At 40.6% G+C, this 22245-nt stretch overlaps 1 protein-coding gene across 1 annotated transcript; it reads left to right on the top strand.

Annotated features, from left to right (window-relative positions):
- Nucleotides 1-5651: 5651 nt before the first annotated feature.
- GPR37 (G protein-coupled receptor 37) lies at nt 5652-21468 on the top strand. The gene is made up of 2 exons (XM_004265487.3): nt 5652-7008; nt 20138-21468. Exons 1-2 carry the CDS (start codon nt 5983-5985, stop codon nt 20954-20956), a joined length of 1845 nt encoding a protein of 614 aa, XP_004265535.1. The 5' UTR covers nt 5652-5982; the 3' UTR covers nt 20957-21468.
- The last annotated feature ends 777 nt before the right edge of the window (nt 21469-22245 follow it).

Genomic DNA, 22245 nt, shown 5'->3' on the forward strand with positions numbered 1-22245 from the left:
AAGAGCTGAGAAAGGTTAGAATGTTTATGTATATGTCAGTGAATCTTCAATTTTACCCTTTGTTACATTCAATTTTTTTTTTTTTTAATTTTATTTATTTATGGCTGCGTTGGGTCTTTGTTGCTGCGCGTGGGCTTTCTCTAGTTGCGGCGAGCGGGGGCTACTCTTCATTGCGGTGCACAGGCTTCTTATTGCGGTGGCTTCTCTTGCTGCGGAGCACGGGCTCTAGGCGCGCAGGCTTCAGTAGTTGCAGCATGTGGGCTCAGTAGTTGCAGTGCGTGGGCTCAGTAGTTGTGGTGCACGAGCTTAGTTGCTCCGTGGCATGTGGGATCTTCCCAGACCAGGGATCGAACCCGTGTCCCCTTCATTGGCAGGAGGATTCTTAACCACTGCGCCACCAGGGAAGTCCTCAAATTTCTTTCCAATTAAAAAAAAAGACTTGATTATGCAATATAGTGTAGTTTTCTAAACATTTTATGTATCCCAACAGCTACATTTTCTTCTGTCATAGTTAAAGGACTGTTTTAATTATTGTTGATTCATTAAAAAATTTAAATACTTTAACACTGATATTTGATTTTTAAGATAGACATGATCATGTTGGTGTTTTATCCCAAACAATACCATTTTTCCCATTAATTAATTCTAGTTGAGCTCTCATATGTGGCATGGGGAGGGGATGAAGCAGGTAGTCAGTAGAGGCTTCTAAACTAACAATTTGCAATTTAGGGACAGAGAGAGTTTGCAACCACAAACTGTTTGTAAAATGAGGTATTTTGAATCTCAGAACATACTAATCTGTTGGTTGCATGTTACAATTTCTTTTAGAAAGTGGTCCCTTTGAATTCTATGAAGCCAAACAAAAGGAAAGAAAAATTACTTGAAAAGTGAATTGGGTGCTGAGTAAAACTTCTTCCCTTGTTCAGTGATGTATCTTAGAACCTGAAATAGTAATTTCTCTTATTTTGTCATGCGCCTTATTTCAGCACACCAAACACTAAATGAAGTGTAATAGACTGTATAGAAATGCCAAGACAGGTAACAATTTACATGTTCTCTTTTGTATATAAAGTCAATATTATATATTATAAACTCTGTGGGATGCTGACACAGAAAAATCCATGTTCAAATCAGTTCTTGTACAGATAAATGACCTCTGATGTAAACTAAACAGTGATTAGCCAACATCTTTTCTGATCTATTTTTCTAAAACAGAAACTACAGAAATAGATAAATTGTGACTATTCCAATTTTTAAAATTATAGTTACATATGAGATAAGCTTTGAGAAAAGATTTGAAAGACTTGTTTTTCTTTTGCAGTGAATGCTTTCTAACTTTTCTTATATAATAAGCCCACTTTAGACTTTTATGTATAAAGCATGATCTCCTTCAAGGCTTTCATGTTCTTGATGGCATTTAAATGTTGCTAATAGCAACAAATAGTTGAACTACTAAAAACAGCAAACAAATATTGTATATTTGTAAAGTCTTTTCATATCTGTGTAATCATCATAACAACTTGGGTGGGCAGAGCTGAGAGGAGATATGGGTAGCCTTGTCTTACAGATGAGAAAATTGTGTTTCCCAAAAGATAAATGATTGACATTGTCCCAGACTCCAACAGGGTGGCTGGAGGTCTCTGCAATTTTATTCATGGTCACAATAAGTCTTAAGGAACCAGAGCATGGCACATCCAAGCTGGAAGGCATCATTGTTCAGGTTAAGGAGGGAGCTACTTATGAATAAGAAGGTATTGTTTCAGACAGGCACGGACAGCCCCTCCACCAGGATTTTCCTAAACCTCTCTCCAAGCTGGCTACCTCAGTGTTTCAGCTTACCACTTGGAGAATGATGCCCAACTCAAGCCAATTACATATTTTTCATTGTATTTTCTCCTGTCTCTCCAGATATTCTTTTTTTTTTTTTTTTCCATTTCAAAATGTGTAAGGAAATAGAGAGTAAGAGAAGAGAGTAATGGATGGGGAAAGGTTGTCCTTTTAAAAGGATGGTCGGTGAAAGCCTTTCTAATAAGGTGATTTTTGAGTACTTACAAACATATATCCAGTAATCCCAAAGAAAATCCTGACAAATTGAATTCAACACCACTTGTTTTTAAAAAAATACTGTAGCATACAATAAGGCTTATCCCTAGGAATGCTAGGCTAGCTTAACATTCAGAACATTTTTTAAATAATTTATGAAATTGAGATATTTAAGGACATGGATCACCTCTTTTAGTCAGCACTGTACTAGAAGTACTTAACAATGAAATAAGACAATGAAATAAGACAAGGAAAACAAATGGTTGTTGTAAAGAAATATGTAGTTAAGTCTACATATAAAATTTAAAGTTATTAACAAATTTGAGAGCTACCATATGTACCTTACCAGATATTAAGACTTATATAACTGCAGAAATAAAAATAGCATGATGTTGGTACAGGGATAGCCAAATAGACCAGTGTAACCAATGAATAGAACAGAAAACAGGAACGCGTACGTAAACTTATGTGGGAGTTCAATAAAATAAGAGAACTGTCATTACAAATGGTAGGAATGGTTGGGCTAGTCAATAAATGGTGATGAAAAAAAACTGACAACCCATATAGGTAAAAATAAAATTATATCTATTTCTTCATATTATATATAAAATATATTTCATATTAAAGACCTCAATATGAATACTAAATATTTAAAACTTTGAGAATAATTTTTAGGAAAATGTCATTATGACATCAGAGTAGGAAAGATTTAATAAGCAAAACTCAAGAAGCAAAAGTATAAAGGACAATAATGATAAGTATTTCTAAAAGTTTTACATTTCTGAACCAATAAGGACACCATCAACAAACTAAAAATCAAGCCACAAGTTGGAAGCAGACTGTGGTGCAGAAGTAGTGAGATCCAGTGTCTATCTAGGATGGGATCAGGAATGTCACAAAAGAAGAAACCCAACTTACCAATAAAAGGTGGAAAGATGCTCAGCCTCACTAATAATTATAGAACTACAAATTATAATAACAATGAAACGCTATTTTACCGAGACTGGCAAAAATGAATGACAATGATAATATCCAAACAAAACTTTGAGGGGATAGGAAGAAAAGGGGGGCTCTCATATCCTGCTCTTGGAGAAAGTAATTTGTTAATACCTTAAAAAGCTGATGGTGTTAATATCCTATGAACCTGAAATAGCATGTGTAAGTGTAAACCCTAGAGGAGCTCTTGCATGTGGGCACAAGGAAACTTCTATGCTTGCTTTTAAGAGTAAAAAGAATGGAAACAACTCAAATGTTAACCAATGTAGGAATGTAAAAATTAACTATAGCATATTCATAAAAAGGACAAACTAGACTTACATGTATCAATTAGGCTGAATCTCAGAATTATAAGTGTAAAAGGAAAAGAGCAAAATTCAGTGTCTTCACTGTGCTATGCCACCATTTGTGTAACTTAAAAAGCACACAGAACAGTATAACTCATATATGATCTAGCATAAAAGTACAAAATATGTGGATGAAAAAATACACATCAACTTCAGAATATTAGTCACCTCAGGTGATAGAGAGATGGGAATAAGGTGAGAGAAATCTACTTTAACTGTAATACTTTATTTAAAAAAAAATTCAGGAGGGGGTAACCTGGGTTAGTTGTGAACAAGAAAAAAAAGTTGTCAACATAAAACTAGAGATATTCCCCCCCATCTCATTAATTTTAAGTCTCGGTTATACATGTGAGCTATTATTTTGATCCTTTTTTTTACTCTAGATCACATTAATGTGTCGCTAATTTCCACCTCTACCCAGAGAGAAATTCAAGTTCAACAAGGAAATAGCTTTTGCACCCTTCCCAGAAACTCCATTGTAATTGATAGGTGGCTTAAAGTGGCTTAAAAAGACAAATTCATTATCTTATCATTCTGGGGGTCAGAACTCTAAAAACGATCAGGCACGGCCTATTCCTTGCCTTTTCCAGTTTCTAGAGATCTCCAGCATTATTTTAGCTCAGGGTCTCACTTCACTCAGACCCTCCTACCTCCCTCTTGCACGGACCCTTGTGATTTCAATGGACCCACTTGGATAATCCATGATCTTCTCCCCACCTCAAGGGGATGAGAATCCCTTGAGAAATCACATCTGCAAAGTCCCTTTTGCCATGTAAAGTAACATTTTCACAGGTATTAAGAATTAGGATGTGGACATCTTTTGGAAGGCCATTATTCTACCTACCACAATAGGCATTATTTCTCATTGTGTTTTCTCCTGTCTCTCTACATGTTCCCTTTTTTCAAAATGTGTTTATTTCTTCCTCTATCACTTGCTCTCTCTTAATCAGTTTGTCTGATATTTGTCTGTCGTATTAGCTACACCCTGACAGCTGTGGCCTGAGTGTGGGGTTTTACAGTATAAAAGGCTGGAAAGGCCTGGTCAGCCAGGCTGGAAGTTCTGTTCATGTTAATTTCCCCCTACCTATCATTTCCTTCTACTTCATCAAACAAAACTACTTTCATTGTGGTCTGAGTGGTTCTAAAGTAACCCCTGGTAGGATGCCTCCTAAACCCTTGTTAAAGGGAAAGGGTATCCTTCGCATCCCCACTCTGCGTCCCACTCCCAGAACTGCTCATTCTCTACGATGGAAGCCTCTGAGCTTCCTTTCTTTCCCATCCTCAGTTCTTGGAAACACCTACGGAGGCGAGCGCCTCAATTTACGACTCCCTCGAGGACCCAGGTCTGGAAGCGAACGCACGGGTCTCCCCCACCCCCGCCACCCCGCCCCTCGCCTCTTCCCACAACCCGGCTCTGGGACCCGTCAGGCTGGTTCAGACATCTGGGGAATTAACATGTCCCGCCCATTCCTAGCCTCGAGCCGCGCAGGCTCCGCGCCTCCGCCCTCGTTCCCTCGCCGCTTCCAGCTCCTACGCGTGGAAGCCGCTACAAAGGGCTTGAATGAAACGTGTGTGGGTTTAGTGACCTCGTAAGCCGCCAGGGGATCCCGTCTCCCCACAAACCAGCGCGTCTCTCGCAGGAGGCTGAGCAGGGGGAGGAGGCAAGGAGCGGAGCGCTGGGTTTCGCGTGCGCGCGCTGCGGCTGGAGCGGCGGCGAGGGGCTTCCTGGCCATGCACCGCCTCGCCTGCGGCGGTTCCGGGCACCACTCTCTCCGCCCGGGCTGCGCCCGCTGTCGCCGCCACAAGCTCCTGCGGCCGCCGGCACTGTCCACCGAGGAGCAGAGCTAGCCCTCCCCACCACCGATTCCCTTCTCCGCGGAGACGCGCCGCCCAGCAGCCCGCGCCGCCCCCTGGTCAACTTTGAGCAAGAGGAGAGACAACTTTGGCCGCGGCCGCGGGCTTCGCATCCCGCTTCTCCTCGTCTGCAGGAGCCTCGCGAGTCGCTGGGGTTAGGTGGGGCGAGAGTTACCCCGGCGCATGTGCGCGGCGTCTGGCTGTGGGCAGCCTGTCTCCAGCAAGCGGGAGCGGGAGTGTGGCTACTAGTCAGCTGAAGGTGGGGAACTTGCTTTCCTTTCCCTTGAAGCGACCTCGTCTTGCTGCTGGATAAAGCTATATCGAAAGCATGTAAATAGGCAGAGCGACTGTTACCAGGAAGGCAGCCACCCCAAAGGCAGGGAGGAGCGTGGGGCTTCGTCTGGGCTTCTCCCAGTCGCAACAGTAATCAACAGTCAGGCGTTGGTTGCAAGTTTTCAAGGTCAGCCACCGGCAGCAGCGATTCCCTCTCTGAATCTTGGGGATACGCAGCGCTCGGGTTGGACTTGGCTGAGAAATGCACAGGACACCAAACGAGGAAGGATTGTAGAGGGGAAGGGCTGTGACCCCAAGACCCATCCCCCAACCTCCCCCTAATCTCCCGTCCCCCGCTGCAGGGGCGGGGGTTAGTATGTGACATGTGTCTAACTCTCAGCGGCAACTTTAGCAGCAGGTGTCCGTCCTAAGCAGGAGCCGCCGTTGCCGGGTGCGCCCTCGCCCAGCCATGCGGGCCGCGGGCGCGCGTCTCGCCCGCACCTCGCGGCTGCTGCTTCTGCTACTGCTCAAGGTTTCCGCTTCTCTCGTCCTCGGGTCCGCCCCTGCGCCCGGGAACGAAAATTGTCTGGGGGAAAGCTGTTCACCTACACTGATCCAGCGTCGCAGCAGGGACGCTTGGGGACCGGGAAATTCTGCAGGAGACCTTCTGCCAACCCGTGCGCCCAGGGAGGAGGCTCAGGAGGCAGCGGTGCGCTTGGCGCCTTCATGGGACCCACCCGCGGCCCGCGGCGGTGACCCAGGCGCGGGCAGAGGGGCGGAGGCGTCGGCAGCGGAGCCCTCGGGACCTCCAGCCAGACCACCTGGCGCCTGGAGGTGGAAAGGTGCCCGGAGTCAGAAGCCCCCGGGTACTTTGGGGAGAGGGAACCCCACGGCTCTCCAACTCTTCCTTCACACGTCAGAGGAGAAGGAAAAGGGTCCCAGAGGCTCTGGCATTTCTGGGCGCAGTCAGGAGCAGAGTGTGAGGAAGGAACCCGGAGCCAGCGACCTTTATTATTGGCCAAGGAGAGCCGGGAAACTCCAGGGTTCCCACCACGACCCCCAACCCAAGACGGTCAATGGACCGTCGGGGCACGAAGGGCGGACGATTGCACACCCTGGCAGGGCTCTGGCTCTGAACGGGTCCTCCCTTGAAGGAGTTCACGAACGCGGGGGTCCTCGGCGAGGGAACACCACGAACCCGCGCTTGCGACTGAAGAACCCTTTCTACCCACTGACCCAGGAGTCATACGGAGCCTATGCGGTCATGTGTTTGTCGGTGGTGATCTTCGGGACCGGCATCATAGGCAACCTGGCGGTGATGTGCATCGTGTGTCACAACTACTACATGCGGAGCATCTCCAACTCCCTCTTGGCCAACCTGGCCTTCTGGGACTTTCTCATCATCTTCTTCTGCCTTCCGCTCGTCATCTTTCATGAGCTGACCAAGAAGTGGCTGCTGGAGGACTTCTCCTGCAAGGTCGTGCCCTATGTAGAGGTAATGCCTTCCAGGGGGTCTCAAGCTACGGGCTTTATTCATTTCCGGGATTTATAGCATCAGACCGGCTGCTCCACGCACCTGCTGCTGAAGCCCTTCACTTTTTCTCAGGGTCCCTCCCTCATTTCTCTTGCCAATCATTTATAGACATTGGCATTTATATGCTGGGCACAGGGGCGGACCTAAGCAGCTTTGTCCACTCACCTTCAAACTCATCTGCTCCTGGATTGGGAGATAATTAGCATCTCATAATGTATAGAATTGTTTAGATTTTAAATTTCTCTCTCTGAACTATGGTTTTATACATATAGATTTCTGATTTGGAGACTATCAGAGATTCTAGAGTGAATTCATTATTAGAACCTAGCAAGAAAAAAAACCCTGCATCACTCATCTACTAGGTTTCTAGTGCTCCAGTATGATTTCTTCCCCAAGGATATTATCACATTTCTTCTTAAATATCAAAATTGGAGTAATATATATTTTATTTAACAAAAGAAATCTGCTTTTCTTTGTTTGTCACTTGGCCTGGATACATTAGTAACCTCCCAAATTAGTTTGTCTGGCTGTCTGCCATGCTATCCCACCTAAATTCGTATGTCATTTCTGTTCCTCTTTTTTTCCTTCTCAACTTTGTAACCATTTTATTTATTTTGTATGAATGAGCTTAAGCAAAAATAACACTTTGTACATCATGGCACAAAATTTATTTGACATTCCCAAAGTATATAGTATATATTTGTCATTTGTTAGAGTATAAGGGATTGGCTATTTTTCCAAGTCTAGAAAATTTCTTAAGAAGAAGGGGACACGTAATAGCTTCCAAACTTTGGAAACGAAAATCTTTGAGTAAAATTTGACTGTTAACATCCTACAGCTAGTGTCCTTAACCGTTATTATGGTAGTTGGAATTTCTTTAAACACCAGCTCTTGGAAGGAGCCCACGTGCTTTGTTGCCAGTTGTGTTTTCAGCCAGCTGGCCCTTGATTTACTCCATTCAGACTGCCCGTTTCATTTATGGAAGCAGAAGAAGGGAAACTGTAAATATTCCAGAGCCCCTGATCCTGTCTGGCACCAGGGCCAGTGACATTATGTTCAACATTGTTCCAGGGCCTAATGCTAGGGGATAAGTAAACAGAAAACCGTACCTACTTAGAAGGGCCAAGGCAAGAGACTGTAAATAAGACCCTCTGTTATCCCGGCAGAGATCAGATGCAGGATCATGCCATGCTTGCTAAATCAGCTGTTGCTACTTTACCAACATCTAGAATTTCTCTTGTTGCCAAGCTCCAAGTAGCTCCGAAACATCTAAATATTTGGTAGACAGCTCATTTTTGAATTGCAGAGAAGGAAGTGAAATTTTTGGAAGAGAATATGTGTCTACCAATTGCCTTTTCAAGGTCAATTTCAATTTAAGATTTCTCTGATTGTTTGAATAATGCAGAAGAAATTGACATATGCAAAAAAGAGACAAAAGTAAACTATAAGGTGAATAGGAGAGTTACCTCCAATAAGAGGGAAGCATATTGGCTTGTTTTAAATGCACTGGACAGGATGAAATCATTATACATTAAAGGGAAAAACAATAAAAAGGACAGAAAAAAGAAACTGGGGAAAGAAAAAAAATTACCAACGTTCTTGAAAAAAAACTTTAAAAGAAAAGAATCCCATTCAAAGTCAGAAAAGAATATATAAACTTCGGTTAGTTTAGTGAGACCTGTGAGTTTTGAGTGATGGTATTTATTATGTATGTGTTTTAATTTTCTTTCTCTAAATAAAGAGAAAGAAAATTAAAGAGAAATCCTCTAATACTGAGGATTTTAAAAAATGCATACTTTCATTTGTATTTCCTTTTTAAATTTAATTCTCAGCTCCTTAAGAAAAACAATTATTATTTTTTACTCTCTATTTCCCCCTTCTTCATAGCCCTTTTCTATTTTTTAATTATTGGTACTAGGCTCTTTTTTCCCTTGGAAAAGCAAAGGCTTGGAGAAAAAGATTCACTCATTTTATTTTCTTGAAAAATTAAACTATAATGTACATTTTTACTGTTAGAATAATGAATAAAAGCCTTAAGATTTAGTGTTTCTATATTCATACCTAATCCTAGTCTTCTGAAATAATTCTATAATGTTTCATCATACTCTGTGAAAATGATGATCGGACAGTAGTATTAGCTCCATACTTCCTGATTATGAGGACAAGAAATACAGTCCAACTCTCAGAATAAAGCATTTCTGCTTCCAGGAGGCACTGCTGTTTTCACAGAAGTAAGAGGGATCTACTGCCTATTTCATGTTGGGTTTCTGAAAAAAACCAGATGCTAATGTGGAGATCTGCTTCAGGAAGTTTATTGGGGTGTGAGCTCAGGTTCAACACCTGTTAGGGAATGAAGGAAGCAGGACTGAGCAGAGAGGGACGTTGAACTGTGATGCAGATGCCACAAAGACCTCAGCTGACACCACAGGGAGCTCAGGGCTGGGGTGGTCCTAGAGGGAGGTCCTGAATGGAGGCAAGACGGCCCAGCCTTTATAGCCCCTAACAGACCAGTCATTGGATGCAAGTTGCTCCCAGGAAGGGGGCATACCCTTGAGCCGGGTGCATCTCTTTGGTTAAGGGCAATTCCTAGAGAGGGATGCAGCTAAGAGCCGTCAACCACCCATAGTCCCAGCAGCTGGGGGAGATCAGCATTTCATTCCTAAAGGACTTTGGGGAAGAAGCAATCTGGGTGGGGAACCACAGCAGCCACTACAGTGGCTTTTGAATTACCACGTTAAATTAGAACCAGATGGCATTCTAACCCAACCCCCTCATTTTAAAGATGACACATGACACTCAGAAAAGAGAAATGACCATCCTACGTATACATATTTAGTCAATGGCAACCAGACCCTTATTCTCAACACTTGATGTTGATATTTGTTTAGTAGGCAAACATCTATGAGGCAAAACAGTGTCCAGTGAGTGTTTTCTTTTTCTTTCTGCTCCTTGGCATCTTTTTTTTTTTTTTTTTGCCGTACGCGGGCCTCTCACTGTTGTGGCCTCTCCCGTTGTGGAGCACAGGCTCTGGACGCGCAGGCTCAGCGGCCATGGCTCACGGGCTCCTCCCAGACTGGGGCACGAACCTGTGTCCCCTGCATCAGCAGGCGGACTCTCAACCACTGCGCCACCAGGGAAGCCCTCCTTGGCATCTTTTAAAAAGATTTTTGTATCCAACAGACATGAAAAATAATAAGCCCAGTTAACATCATTTGTTATATGATGAAACTTGTAGCTCTTTATATTCTTAAATTTCATCGTTTCCCATAAATTCCATAGTTCGTAGCTCATTAAATTTTTAAAAATTGCAGTAATCTGAGACAATTGCATTTTTTCATGTGCCAAACATGGTTATTTTAATAATCAAATAAAGATACATAGGTTATATTTTATGTTCTTAAAAATCACAAAGTGTTCTAGATAGGGGAGGACATTACAAATCTTTTTGAAAACGTTCTCCCTGATTTGCCCTCATTCCAAATCTTTTTCTTCTTGACCACAAGACTTCTGAAAATTATTTGACATTTTATCTCCTTTATTATCTAGATTTTGCCTTTTCTTTACTTTCTAATCTCTTATATTTATTTTATTTGTTGGGTAGTCTTCCTTTTCTTCCCACCACACACCTTCTTGTTGATTTGTAATGTATGATTTACCATTTTTCTAGTAGTCTTTTTTGCCTTTTTCAATGTTTTTCTTTTTAAATTTTTCTTAGTTACTTAAAACTTTTAACCACAATTAATTTTTATTGATCTTTACAATTTTTCTCTCCCATCTTCTCCTTTGCCTTCTTTTCCTTCTCTCCCACAGTTCTTTTTTCTACAGCTTGAGTATTAGTATAATCTTAAGGAGGAAGTAGAATTTGGGGGAGAGTTGGCTTTGTGTAGAAAAATAGGTGTTTCTTCAGCAGAAATTATATGTCTTTGCAATTCGCATTTAACTCTTCTTTTTATTTCAATTTGTTGACCAAAACTTAAGGAGAACACCCAGCTTCCAGAGTCTATCTCTAGAAAGGGAGGTTTAGTATAATACTGCTATGAGTGGGAACATAGTAGGAACATTTGTAGTTGATAATTTCTCTCTTTCTGTTCCAGGATTATGATGTCTCTGTGGCCTAGTGATAAGTCCCTTAAAGCAGACGGAATGGTAGGAAAGGGGGATAGGAGAGGAGGAAATCTGGGTGGATGGTGGCCATTCTAACAGCCACATCATTTTGAACTGGTCTGTCAGAGAGTCACCAGAAAAAACTATACTCAAAGCAATAGTTGAATAGTTGTATGCAGAGAGAGAGCGTGTAGATGTGGGTTGGATATGGAGGTCTGGGTGTAGATTGCAGTAGGAGAATGGCAGAGGGGTTCCCTACCACACCATTCTCTTAGGGATCTAAAAAATGGTTAAAGCCAAATAACTCAGGCATTGAATATGGCAACCCACTAGAACAGCTCTCTGCTAATTATTTGATGAATGCCAACCAGAGTCAGTGTATCACCTGATCCAGATCCACTGCTAACTATTTCCATTTGGATGTTAATTGGACGTTTTGAATAATATAGACAGCTCCTTAGTTTAAAGAACTCACACCTTCATGGTGAGTGGTAGGGAAGGAAGAAGGCTTCAAATAGTTCTAAGTTAACCCCAGATCTAACTGTAGTTTTATTTTCTTGGGATACAAGATTCCTGCATGAGGGTGGTGGGTGGATAAAGGGAATACATCTCACCAGGGCCTCTGGACCAGGGATGATTTGTGGAAGGTCTAGAACCTTTCGTGATGAAAAAAGCCAGATTCTCCAATGGCTTTAGAAATACTGGTTTTAAACTGAGTGAGCAAATGACTTTTTCATTGACTTAGACTGTAGTTGGCACTGACAGATACGAAAAGAAGGGTGGGTACCGAAGCTGAAGATGATATTGCTATACAGTTTTGTGAGTGAGTCTACACAGATTTCCCTAAAAGTACTAGATTCAAGTACTAGCACATTGATCACGGCAGACAGTAAATTTGCTTGAGGGGTGGATTAGCCATTGGGTATTCTGATAGACTTTTAAGTGGAAACACAGTTTTGTGAGCCACTTGAAAGTTACTAATAATACTATCAGGGAAAATAGACACACTGTGTGAGAATGGTGCTTAACAAATATTGTATGACTTCCTATTAATCCCTTTATAATAATTTTCACATTCCCATGCAAGTGACAGTATTTGGCTGATAACTCCAGCAGAAAAGAAAACAAGTATAAAGTGTGCTCCTATGTATAACTCCGTTCATGAACAGTGTACGGTGAAGTTTACTGAATTTGGGTTCCACATAAGAAGTAAAAGCTTTAGGATATTCAAATGTGAAATTCAAATAATTTCCTTGACTATTGATTGTAATAAGAATGTCGTCCTTTTTTAAAGCTTGCCAATGAAGTATAAACATGAACGTGGATTTTTCTTTACTTGCCTTCTAGAGATATTAGTTGGCATTCAGCTTTTAAGGATTATACACGAAACAGCAGCACCCAATAACTGATTAAAGAACAGCTTGTATAATTCATTATTTTCTATAGTCCTTTTCCATAGATGTCATCATTCATTCATTTATTTACTATCCATTCATTCATTAAACATTTACTGGGCTTTTCTGCTATGCTAGATACTATGTTAGGAGGAAACAGGAGTGGAAGAAGAAGGGGAAGAGAGGAAAAAGTTTCCAAAGATGAGTAACATAGATATGATACTGCTATTAGACAGGTGAAATCGTGTGCTACGGTGTGATGAATACTTTAAAAGAGGCTTAAACAAGGTGTTATGGAAGTTCAGGCATGGCTCTGGAATGGGTCAGCTCACGTTTGTACTTAGTTATGACCAAAGATGGAGAAATTCAAGTGAAAACTATTCCCTCTCATTCTTTTTCAAGCATAGTCTTACGCTTAGTTTTCATAAATGCATACAGCCTAGAGCCATGGTGAAAAGTTACAACTATGAAAGTCTTTTAATTCTTGTTTTCTCAAATTTTCCTGGGATAGGAGGCCTATAAGACAATTGGGCAGATGGGACAGTCCTAGAGATTTCATTTAGAATACAGAATTATTCTAAATATTATTAAATATTAAATTATTATTTAGAATACACTGCCTGAGATAACCATTTCTGCTTTGGAATTAGTCGTCCTTATTAGCCATAAGGACATTAAGTAAATCAAATTTTTTAAAGTTTATTTAAATGAATTGTTTAATTAGCAATGTAATAACAGTACATTAAATTGAGTCCTTTTCTTCTGAAAATCTCTAAAACATACCTATTGTTTGATTTGACCTTAGAGAACATAAGAAGAAAGGCTGAAGAGGGAGACACTTTAGACCTATTATAGAGTCGGGGAAAGGGAAGCATAAAGAATGGACCTTCCTGAGACCTGGATTCATTTCTCAAGCCCACAGTCAAAGTGAGGACGTATCCTCAGTTCCTGAGGGCCGCCAGCGTATCTGGTTATATCAACAAAACATCTCTCAACAGTGAAAAAGAAGCAAATATTTCCACAAAAGCAAAACAGATCTGAGCTTAGGAGTGTACCCAAGGCTGAGGAAGTAAGGGTCTACCTTGCCCTTCACCCTTGTACTGCGTGGGCCTTGAGAGAGTGATCCCACCTTTAATAGCTCTTCCTATGTGCTGCAACTAGGTTTAACAGTGTCCCATTAGAAGCACAGGGATCTGAGTCTGAGATGTGGACCGTGTGGGGAGAGGGTAGGCAGACTGTTATGCAGTGAGGTTTGTCTCTGGCACTGCATTTCTGTGCCCATCCTCCAGGGATCCTCTGTCTTTTTTTTTTTTAACCACAAATTGACCTGCCAAGGTCCCATAATTAACTCAACCTTGTTGCCAAGGATACTTAACTCTTAAGTATCCTTATAAGAATGGTATTCTTTGTGCCAGAAGAGATGATCTCACCTAAAATTTCAAGGTTGAGTGGAGAATGGAATTGCTACAATCTCAAATATGGGCCCTTTCTATTTGCAAAGTAGGTACAGATACTTTCCACAAAACCTCCAGAAGAACCGGATATCATCACAATTCCAGACTTATTCTTGAGACAGAATACTTTCAGTTTGTGAATTTATGATGGTTTTCAACGTGCTGTGTCAGCACACTTGAATGTTGATAGCATGAATGATGCCAAGGTCACTGATTTGATCCTAGCCTAGAATGAGTCATTTCAATTAGGTGTATGACTGTACTCAGGGCTGCCATTATTTCATTCCCTTCTCGTCACTCCCTCCTTCAGGGAACTTTCCTCCTACCTTTACTGTCTTCTCCTTGGTTCAGATTTCTCTTATATAGGAAAAGCATCTGTTAACTAATTCACAGTAAGATGTGAAATTTAGAGATACATGCCTTTTGAAGAGGAATGAGTAAAGAAAGGGTACTTCCTTAACCTACTACCAACAATGGAATTTTGGTTAAGAACAGAGGAATTTTGTCTTAAAATGTGGTTTCTCATAACTACCCAAGCACAAATGGATGGGGCCAACTCTGATTTTGTCTTTAGTTTAGGTTCACCATCATGCAAATCAATTTCATTAGTCACAAGAAAAAAATAGGTGAAAATTTGTTACTGTTCTTTGGAAACTTGTCAGAACCCTTAGGTGAAAAACAGAAATCCCAGTTCATTTTAAGATTGATTAGAAACATCATAATAATATCAAGCGTTGAAATGTGGACTTTGAGCTTGTGGGAAAGATTACATTTTGAAATGAATTTCTAATTATTGAGAATGAATATGGAATATATAAATGCTCTAAGACCTGTTGATTCCAATAGGTGGCTCCCATTGTAGTACACATGATGTTAATCTTGCTTCATTTGCATTTTTACACTAATGAGCGTTGGCATATTTGTAATTAAATTGTAACATTTTAGATAAGTTGTAGTCAAATGATTATTTTTTTTTAACTGCAAAGGAATGTACTTCTACAGAAGTCAGAAGTTGTAATTGGTAGGAACATCAAGGTGGGACTATAAAGGTAAAGAAAGATTTATAGGGTCAAGACAAATTTTAGGATGATATAGTAGCTTTTAAATAGTCTCCATTGTTTTTTAAATAAGTAAGAGCATGTTATCAAGTTTAAAAAAAAGGGAAGAAAGTTGAAAATGAGGCAATAATGACAGTTGATATCTTCATTGGAAATCACATATAGATGAAATAGCTAGCCTGGATATAATAGAAATAGATAGATATTTATGATATGTGACTGTGTCAGATTAAATCTCAGTGATACTGATAAAGGTAAGGAACCTTCTTTTTGACGATGGAAGAGTGGCCTGGAAGGGCTCTGTTTCATTTCAGAGATGTGTATGTCCTTGTGAGGGTTGAGACAAATCTCTCCTACTCACTCTATATTTTGGCCTGGAAACACTAATGCAAGTGTGATGATTTGCATGTGCTCTGAAATGAAGACCTTTTGATAAAGGCCATCTCATTCGCAGCAGTCTGATAAACAGTGGCTCTGAGAAACATGTTGTCTCCACTGTTGCTCAAAGAAGTGTCTCTGGTTGGGAAGTTGCCCTGAAGTGTTTCAAGGATAAGGATTATGGAAAATGCAAGAGGAAGCCAGGGCACACAAGCTCAAGCCATTTAGAGTTTCAAAGGAAACTCTACCCTGTGCTCCTCGTGCTTTTTTCCTGACTGATTGTTAGGTCTCTAACCATGGACTTATAATAGGTTATCATTCATGGCTCAAATGAATGGGTTTTGTTAACAATAACGCCCTTGTTTCGAGAGTTACTTGTATACAAAGGACAGCACATAAATAGATGCACTTAAACATCTTTTTGAGGTAAAATATAAGTTAGCCTAGAGTAAGTTGTCATGACTTTGGTTAGAAATTTTCCTGTTTTATAAAAATCAGTGTACTCCAGCTGCTTCACTGTACTTAAGCATGTAGATTCGATTTCATATGAAAGAATTTTTGCTTGGAAGTACATTGGTCTTTTCTTTCCCCATCAGTGTTATCACTGATGTATATCAGAGGGTTTAGCAAAAGACACTGTTTATTTGGTATGAGTTGTACCTTCATAGCTTAACCTCATTCATAAAGGTTTCATATTTGTCTGCCTGCAGTAAGCTTCTGAGAAATGGAGCAATAGCTACAACAGGAGTTCCACAGATGACTGTTTTTCTTTCTTTTTTTTTCGGCCGCGCCATGCGGCATGCAGGATCTTAGTTTCCTGACTAGGGATCGAACCCATGCCCCCTGCATTGGGAGCGTGGAGTCTTAACCACTGGACTGCCAGGGAAGTCCTGACTGTTTCTCATAAAGTATCCACGTGCTCTTTTTTCACCTCATTTTGAATGAACTTAACATAGTACTAGGTAAAGATGGTGGCCAGGATTTCCTCAAGGCTGGATGTTTGTATTGAGTTAGCACCTTGAGCAGTGGGGAGAACATTTTGACACTGGAGCTGCCCCTTTCCCATGTGAGTGTCTCCACTTGCCCTGTGCCTGCCCAGTGCCTTGAAGCAACGCTGCAGGTGACCACAGGTGACCACAGCTGCCCACAGCCTCACCACTCTGGATGTTGACTGGACAGGGGCTGAAGTAGCTTTACTGTTGTTATTCCAGGAAACAAAGAAGAGCAGAACATTGGAAGAAAAGATTTTAGATTTTGTTTTAGATTTTGTTTATTTCGATTCTCTAGTGTCTGTATTTTGATGCCAATCCCCTCAAAATTCTCAGTACCTTATTTTCCCAACTAGTTAAAGATTTCTGCTTCCAGCTTTCCTCTGATCTTGATTCTCACAAGTAATAGTCTTGTCTATTCAAAGTGTTTACAGTTGTGCTTTTGTTGATGTTAATTATTCCTTCCATTGCAGTTTAATTAATAACAGATTGCATCTCACTCATTCCATCTCTCAGAATATTGCTTCAAAGAACTACCCATCTAAGCTAATGCTTAACTGCTTTACTCCCAAGAGTATATTTCCTAGTGGTATTGAATTTTAGCAATCAGATATGGTCATTAAATGCAGAAGATCCAGCCTTCATGATACAGTTTTATAATTGTGTATAATTGCACCATGCATCTTGGTAGAATTTCTAATGAGCTGTATGTAAACAAGTACATTTAAAAATTGTGATAGAAATCTTTTCATGTTACCCCAGCATTTAGCATTCTAATTACATGGATAGATTCCATACCTAAGTAGGCAGAAATTAGCCCACCACCCATTGTCCAGATGATTTTTATCAATTAATTTCTGAGGCATGCAGTTAAGCCTTTACAAAGGTTTATGATCTCCTGTAAATAATTTGGGAAAGTACTGAGCTGGGACCATGTACCCTTTCTGCTCTTTCACATCATAAAATCAAGTGTATAAGTGAATTGACAGAAAAATATCTGGAGTAATAACACTGCAGGCAGTGGCGGCAGGAGGGAGTAGCTATGTGGGACTGGCATTTGGGCTGTAGTTGCTGTTGGCAACTGCGTAGTAAGTGCTATCTGCATTTGGGGCGGTGTTTGCCTCAGCGGTTCCTTTAACAACTCTCTCTGTAGCTCTTGTGACCTTCCTGGACGGTTCGCCCCGTTTCAGCTGGATCCTAATTGCAGAGGATCCTATCAGACAGAAGTACAATTTGAAAATAGGAAGCTGGACACAGGAGCTTCCTGAAATTGTGTATGACAAGTGGGAAGGTTCCCTCAATCTATGATTCGTCAGATATGTTTGAGGTCCTCAGTACTAAAGCTCTTGGGAGTATGGCTGAAGAACTGAGCATCTTCAAATAAAATACAGTATAGAAGGATTCCTGAGCGAAAAATTGAGGCACATCTTACTCTTGCTTAAAATTTTTCCTGTTGTTTTTTTTTTTAATCTTGTGAGATGAATTATACAGAAGCTAGAACCCCCTTTTTTTTGCTTTTTGAAGCAGTGAACATCTTTTAATTAAGAGTGGATGTGCAGCACCATTTATGATATCTAAGGAGTGGTAATCTAACACACCTGTTCTAGTACCTGTCTACCCACTTTAATTTGTTCTTTGCTATTACCTCTCATGAAATGCTTTGTAACAGACTTGGAGATAGGTATGCAAATGCTAGCTCCTGTGATAATTGGTCCAGATTTTAAATCTCTAGATTTAAAATTAAAGAGGTTAATGGGGGAGAAGACATTATCTCCTGTGTGTTGTGCATTCTTTGTAAGGAATGATAGAAAATTACCAAGCACGTAGATGTTCCGAGCCTCTAAGAGATTGCTTCTCTTCAGAGTCTCGTATTTTCAAAATCACCAAGCTGTCCTTTTAACAGAAATGTTATTCCTAATTTAAAAAGAATGCACAGCATAAGCCTTTGTAGCTTTGTATTTGTGGACTGACTCAGGATACAGAGTGACAAGGAAACATGCACAAGATTTGCCTCAGTGAAGACAGTGCAGAAAGCCTTGCTTTACAGTCTTATAGAGAGATGAATCAAAACATTTGAAAAGCTAATATATAAATTAAAACTTTCAAAAATCTGTAAAATAAAATACAGCAATTTCCCAGTAATCCTGTTCGGTGCAGACCTTTAGAAAATGGCCCATCCTTGTCAGATTTCCATTCAGACTATGACATTCAAAAGATGACTGACATTAAAACAAAATCTGATTTTAAGACAGTTGCACAGTGTGGACTTCAATTTTAGAATTATTTTGAGTCTCTGGCATAGATGCAAAGTATATTTCCATCAAGTCAAACAACTCACTAAGTTGAAAGTTAATTTTAAAAAGGTGAATGTAGAGATGACTCATTTTTCATGGCAGGCATATTAGATGGATATTTCTTATACCGGTATTTATGGGAAACTGCATGAATTTTGTAGTACGAGAGCTGTGGTTATAAGTTCAACCATGACCTCTTGATTTGCCCTGATCTAGACTTTGTTGGTCATATTTTGCTTCATGTTTGCTTTTCAAACAGTTCACCCCTCATTATATCTCATTTTCAGACTGTCCCCACCAAGTTATGAGAATAGTCAGGACGTGGATGCGGTGTCCTTATTTCGCACATGAGGACTAGTAGACACTGACTAACGTGTAGTGTGTAAGAAGAGAGATTATTTGACATTGGAACTCTTATAGAATCCGCAAGGCAAGTTGTCATCGCTCTGGGAAGAGTGACAGCTTGAATGTAGTTAATAAACAACTAATGTTTTGAGTACTAAAATTGTTAGGACAAATGGTTTTCCTTTTGTCAACATGATACCTTCGAGTTCTAAAAATGTAGACATTAATGTATAATATATATATATATGTATGTGTGTATATATTTCTTTGCCCCTTTGCCAAGGCATGACTTCTGCCTGTGCTTCTTAAACATTCCCACTTAGTGGGCAGGGGAGAGTGAATGCAGGTATTTGGGGTATACCCCAAAGCATCCATCCACCTAGGGAATTTTCTTTTAGTCTCCTGGTTTATCTTAACCCTCATGAACATTTTACATCCTATCCATTGTCCTTGTTTAAATATATAAATGAAGACTATCTATTAAACATTAAATTATTTTAATTTCCCCCCAAACAGTGGGGTAAATCTGATGCTCCCAGATGATTACTGTGTTTATCTTGTGACTTGACAACCACCTTGCCCCGCTAAGTTGACTATGACTGAGCTGATCTTCATGGCTCCTTCCAGCTTTAATATTTTTTGGCTCCATGACCCTGAACCACTGTATTTCTTCTTCTTTTTTTTCTTCTAGTTTTATTTGTTGTCCTTACAATGATTCAGCTGTAGTCACCAACCCAGTTACTCATGCCTCATTCCAGGAAATCGTTTTCTTTTTCTTTTCTTTTTTTCCGTACTTTTTGCCCATCTGTATTTTTTCCGGTACGTGGGCCTCTCACTGTCTTGGCCTCTCCCGTTGCGGAGCGCAGGCTCTGGACGCGCAGGCTCAGCGGCCATGGCTCACGGGCCCAGCCGCTCCGCGGCATGTGGGATCTTCCCGGACCGGGGCACGAACCCGTGTCCCCTGCATCGGCAGGCGGACTCCCAACCACTGCGCCACCAGGGAAGCCCTATTGCCTAATGTTTTGATCTTTCAGAGATGACCCAGGAAAAATATATTCTGTGTTCCTCCCGCAGGCTGCTTCTCTCGGAGTTACTACGTTCACCTTATGTGCTCTGTGTATAGACCGCTTCCGTGCGGCCACCAACGTCCAGATGTACTACGAAATGATAGAAAACTGTTCTTCCACAACCGCCAAACTTGCTGTTATATGGGTGGGTGCCCTCCTGTTGGCACTGCCGGAAGTGGTGCTCCGCCAGCTGAGCAAGGAGGACCCGGGCTTCAGCGGGCGCGCCCCCGCGGAACGCTGCGTCATCAAGATCTCCCCGGATCTCCCCGACACCATCTATGTTTTAGCCCTCACCTACGACAGCGCCAGACTCTGGTGGTACTTCGGCTGTTACTTCTGTTTGCCCACACTTTTCACCATCACCTGCTCTTTAGTGACTGCAAGGAAAATCCGCAAAGCCGAGAAAGCCTGTACCCGGGGGAATAAGCGGCAGATTCAGCTAGAAAGCCAGATGAACTGCACAGTCGTGGCTTTGACCATTTTATATGGATTTTGCATTATTCCTGAAAATATCTGCAACATTGTTACTGCTTACATGGCTACAGGGGTTTCCCAGCAGACAATGGACCTTCTTAATATCATCAGCCAGTTCCTTTTGTTCTTTAAGTCCTGTGTGACCCCTGTCCTACTTTTCTGTCTCTGCAAACCCTTTAGTCGGGCCTTTATGGAATGCTGCTGCTGCTGTTGTGACGACTGCGTCCAGAAGTCTTCCACGGTGACCAGTGATGACAATGACAACGAATACACCACAGAACTGGAGCTCTCACCTTTCAGTACCATACGCCGGGAGATGTCCACGTTCGCGTCCGTTGGAACTCATTGCTGAAGCACAGCCTTTGGTTTGCTTAGGTTTCTTTGTTTCATTTTCATATCCTGTGAAAGTTTTTACTTCATATTTTTCCTTAGTGGGAAAACATGCAGAAAAGGAGAGAAATATTAACTACTGTAGAACTGATTTTGCAAATTAATATTTGTGCTTTGAAAAAAAAATTTATATTTAGTTATTTAAGAAGTATGAGGAGGCCAGTAGTTTTAGATCATTTTATCTGATATGGTGCTAATATTTCATTTGAAAAAAGTGACTGCACCTTAATTAATTGCTAACTTTCTTTTGTTCTTTTAAAAATATAATCACTGTATATTGATTATAGCCATGTGATTTTGTAGGCTATTTTATGTTTGAGTTGTGATTGAAAGTATATTGTATATGGTATCGTGAGGTGAGTTGTAGTTAAGAAGCATTCACAAAGTAGCACCAAATAAATTACACTTTATTCTTTAACGTCATTGTCAATCTACTTTTAACCAAGATTCAATAAATCTTTTAATTGCCTTAAATACACAATTACTGATTCTATGCACAATTTAAAATCAGCCTTATTGTTTTATAATTCTATTTTCCTTTAAGGTGGGCAATCACTATGATATAAAGACATTTTCCTAACAGTACTATTTTATATGCATGATTCATAAAACTAACTGTATGTTTAAAAAATTGTATTTTTAATATTCAGCTAGAGATGTAAAATTACTTCCAAATATTTATAAAATATGAATAAATAGGCAGCAGAGTAGGAAGAAACTATCTTTTTTTAAAGAAATTCACCTCTGAACTAGCATGTAGAGCTATAGGTTTTCCCATGAAGAATTATGAAGAGAACCAAGGACTAAAAAGCAACCCACTTGTCATCTGATTTCATCTAAACACTGACCTTTGAAGCACCATGAATTCTGTGTGAAGCACTTTGAATTCTAATTTTTCTCCTTTTAAAAAATGAACTTGATTAAATCTGTGTGACTTAATTTCTCTAAGAAATTACAGTCGTGGAATAATAAAATATTTATGCATCTTGATTAGAACACTTGAATATTCAAATACTACCTTTAAGTTGATATTCCATAAACTCCCAACAAAAATCTAACCCTCTCTATTTGAATTCTATGGACCCCTTAAGGAGTTCAAGTTAAAGCAGTTGTGTAGGATGCCTTCCATGTGGGACACATGCCTAATCAGATGGCAGAGGCAGTGACCTGAGTGACACAGTGTGGTTGTAATGTTGCTGTCTTCAGAAAAATCATATAGGGGAACCCAATTTTCTGGCTGGAAACTGCCCT

This window comes from Orcinus orca, chromosome 9 (assembly GCF_937001465.1).
Source record: "Orcinus orca chromosome 9, mOrcOrc1.1, whole genome shotgun sequence".
NCBI classification, from domain to species: Eukaryota; Metazoa; Chordata; class Mammalia; order Artiodactyla; family Delphinidae; genus Orcinus; species Orcinus orca.

Coding starts and splice junctions, on each gene's coding strand:
- GPR37 (XM_004265487.3), top strand. CDS start 5,983: ATGCGGGCCGCGGGCGCGCGTCTCGCCCGCACCTCGCGGCTGCTGCTT. Junction 7,009..20,137: donor AGGTCGTGCCCTATGTAGAG/GTAATGCCTTCC, acceptor TTCCTCCCGCAG/GCTGCTTCTCTCGGAGTTAC.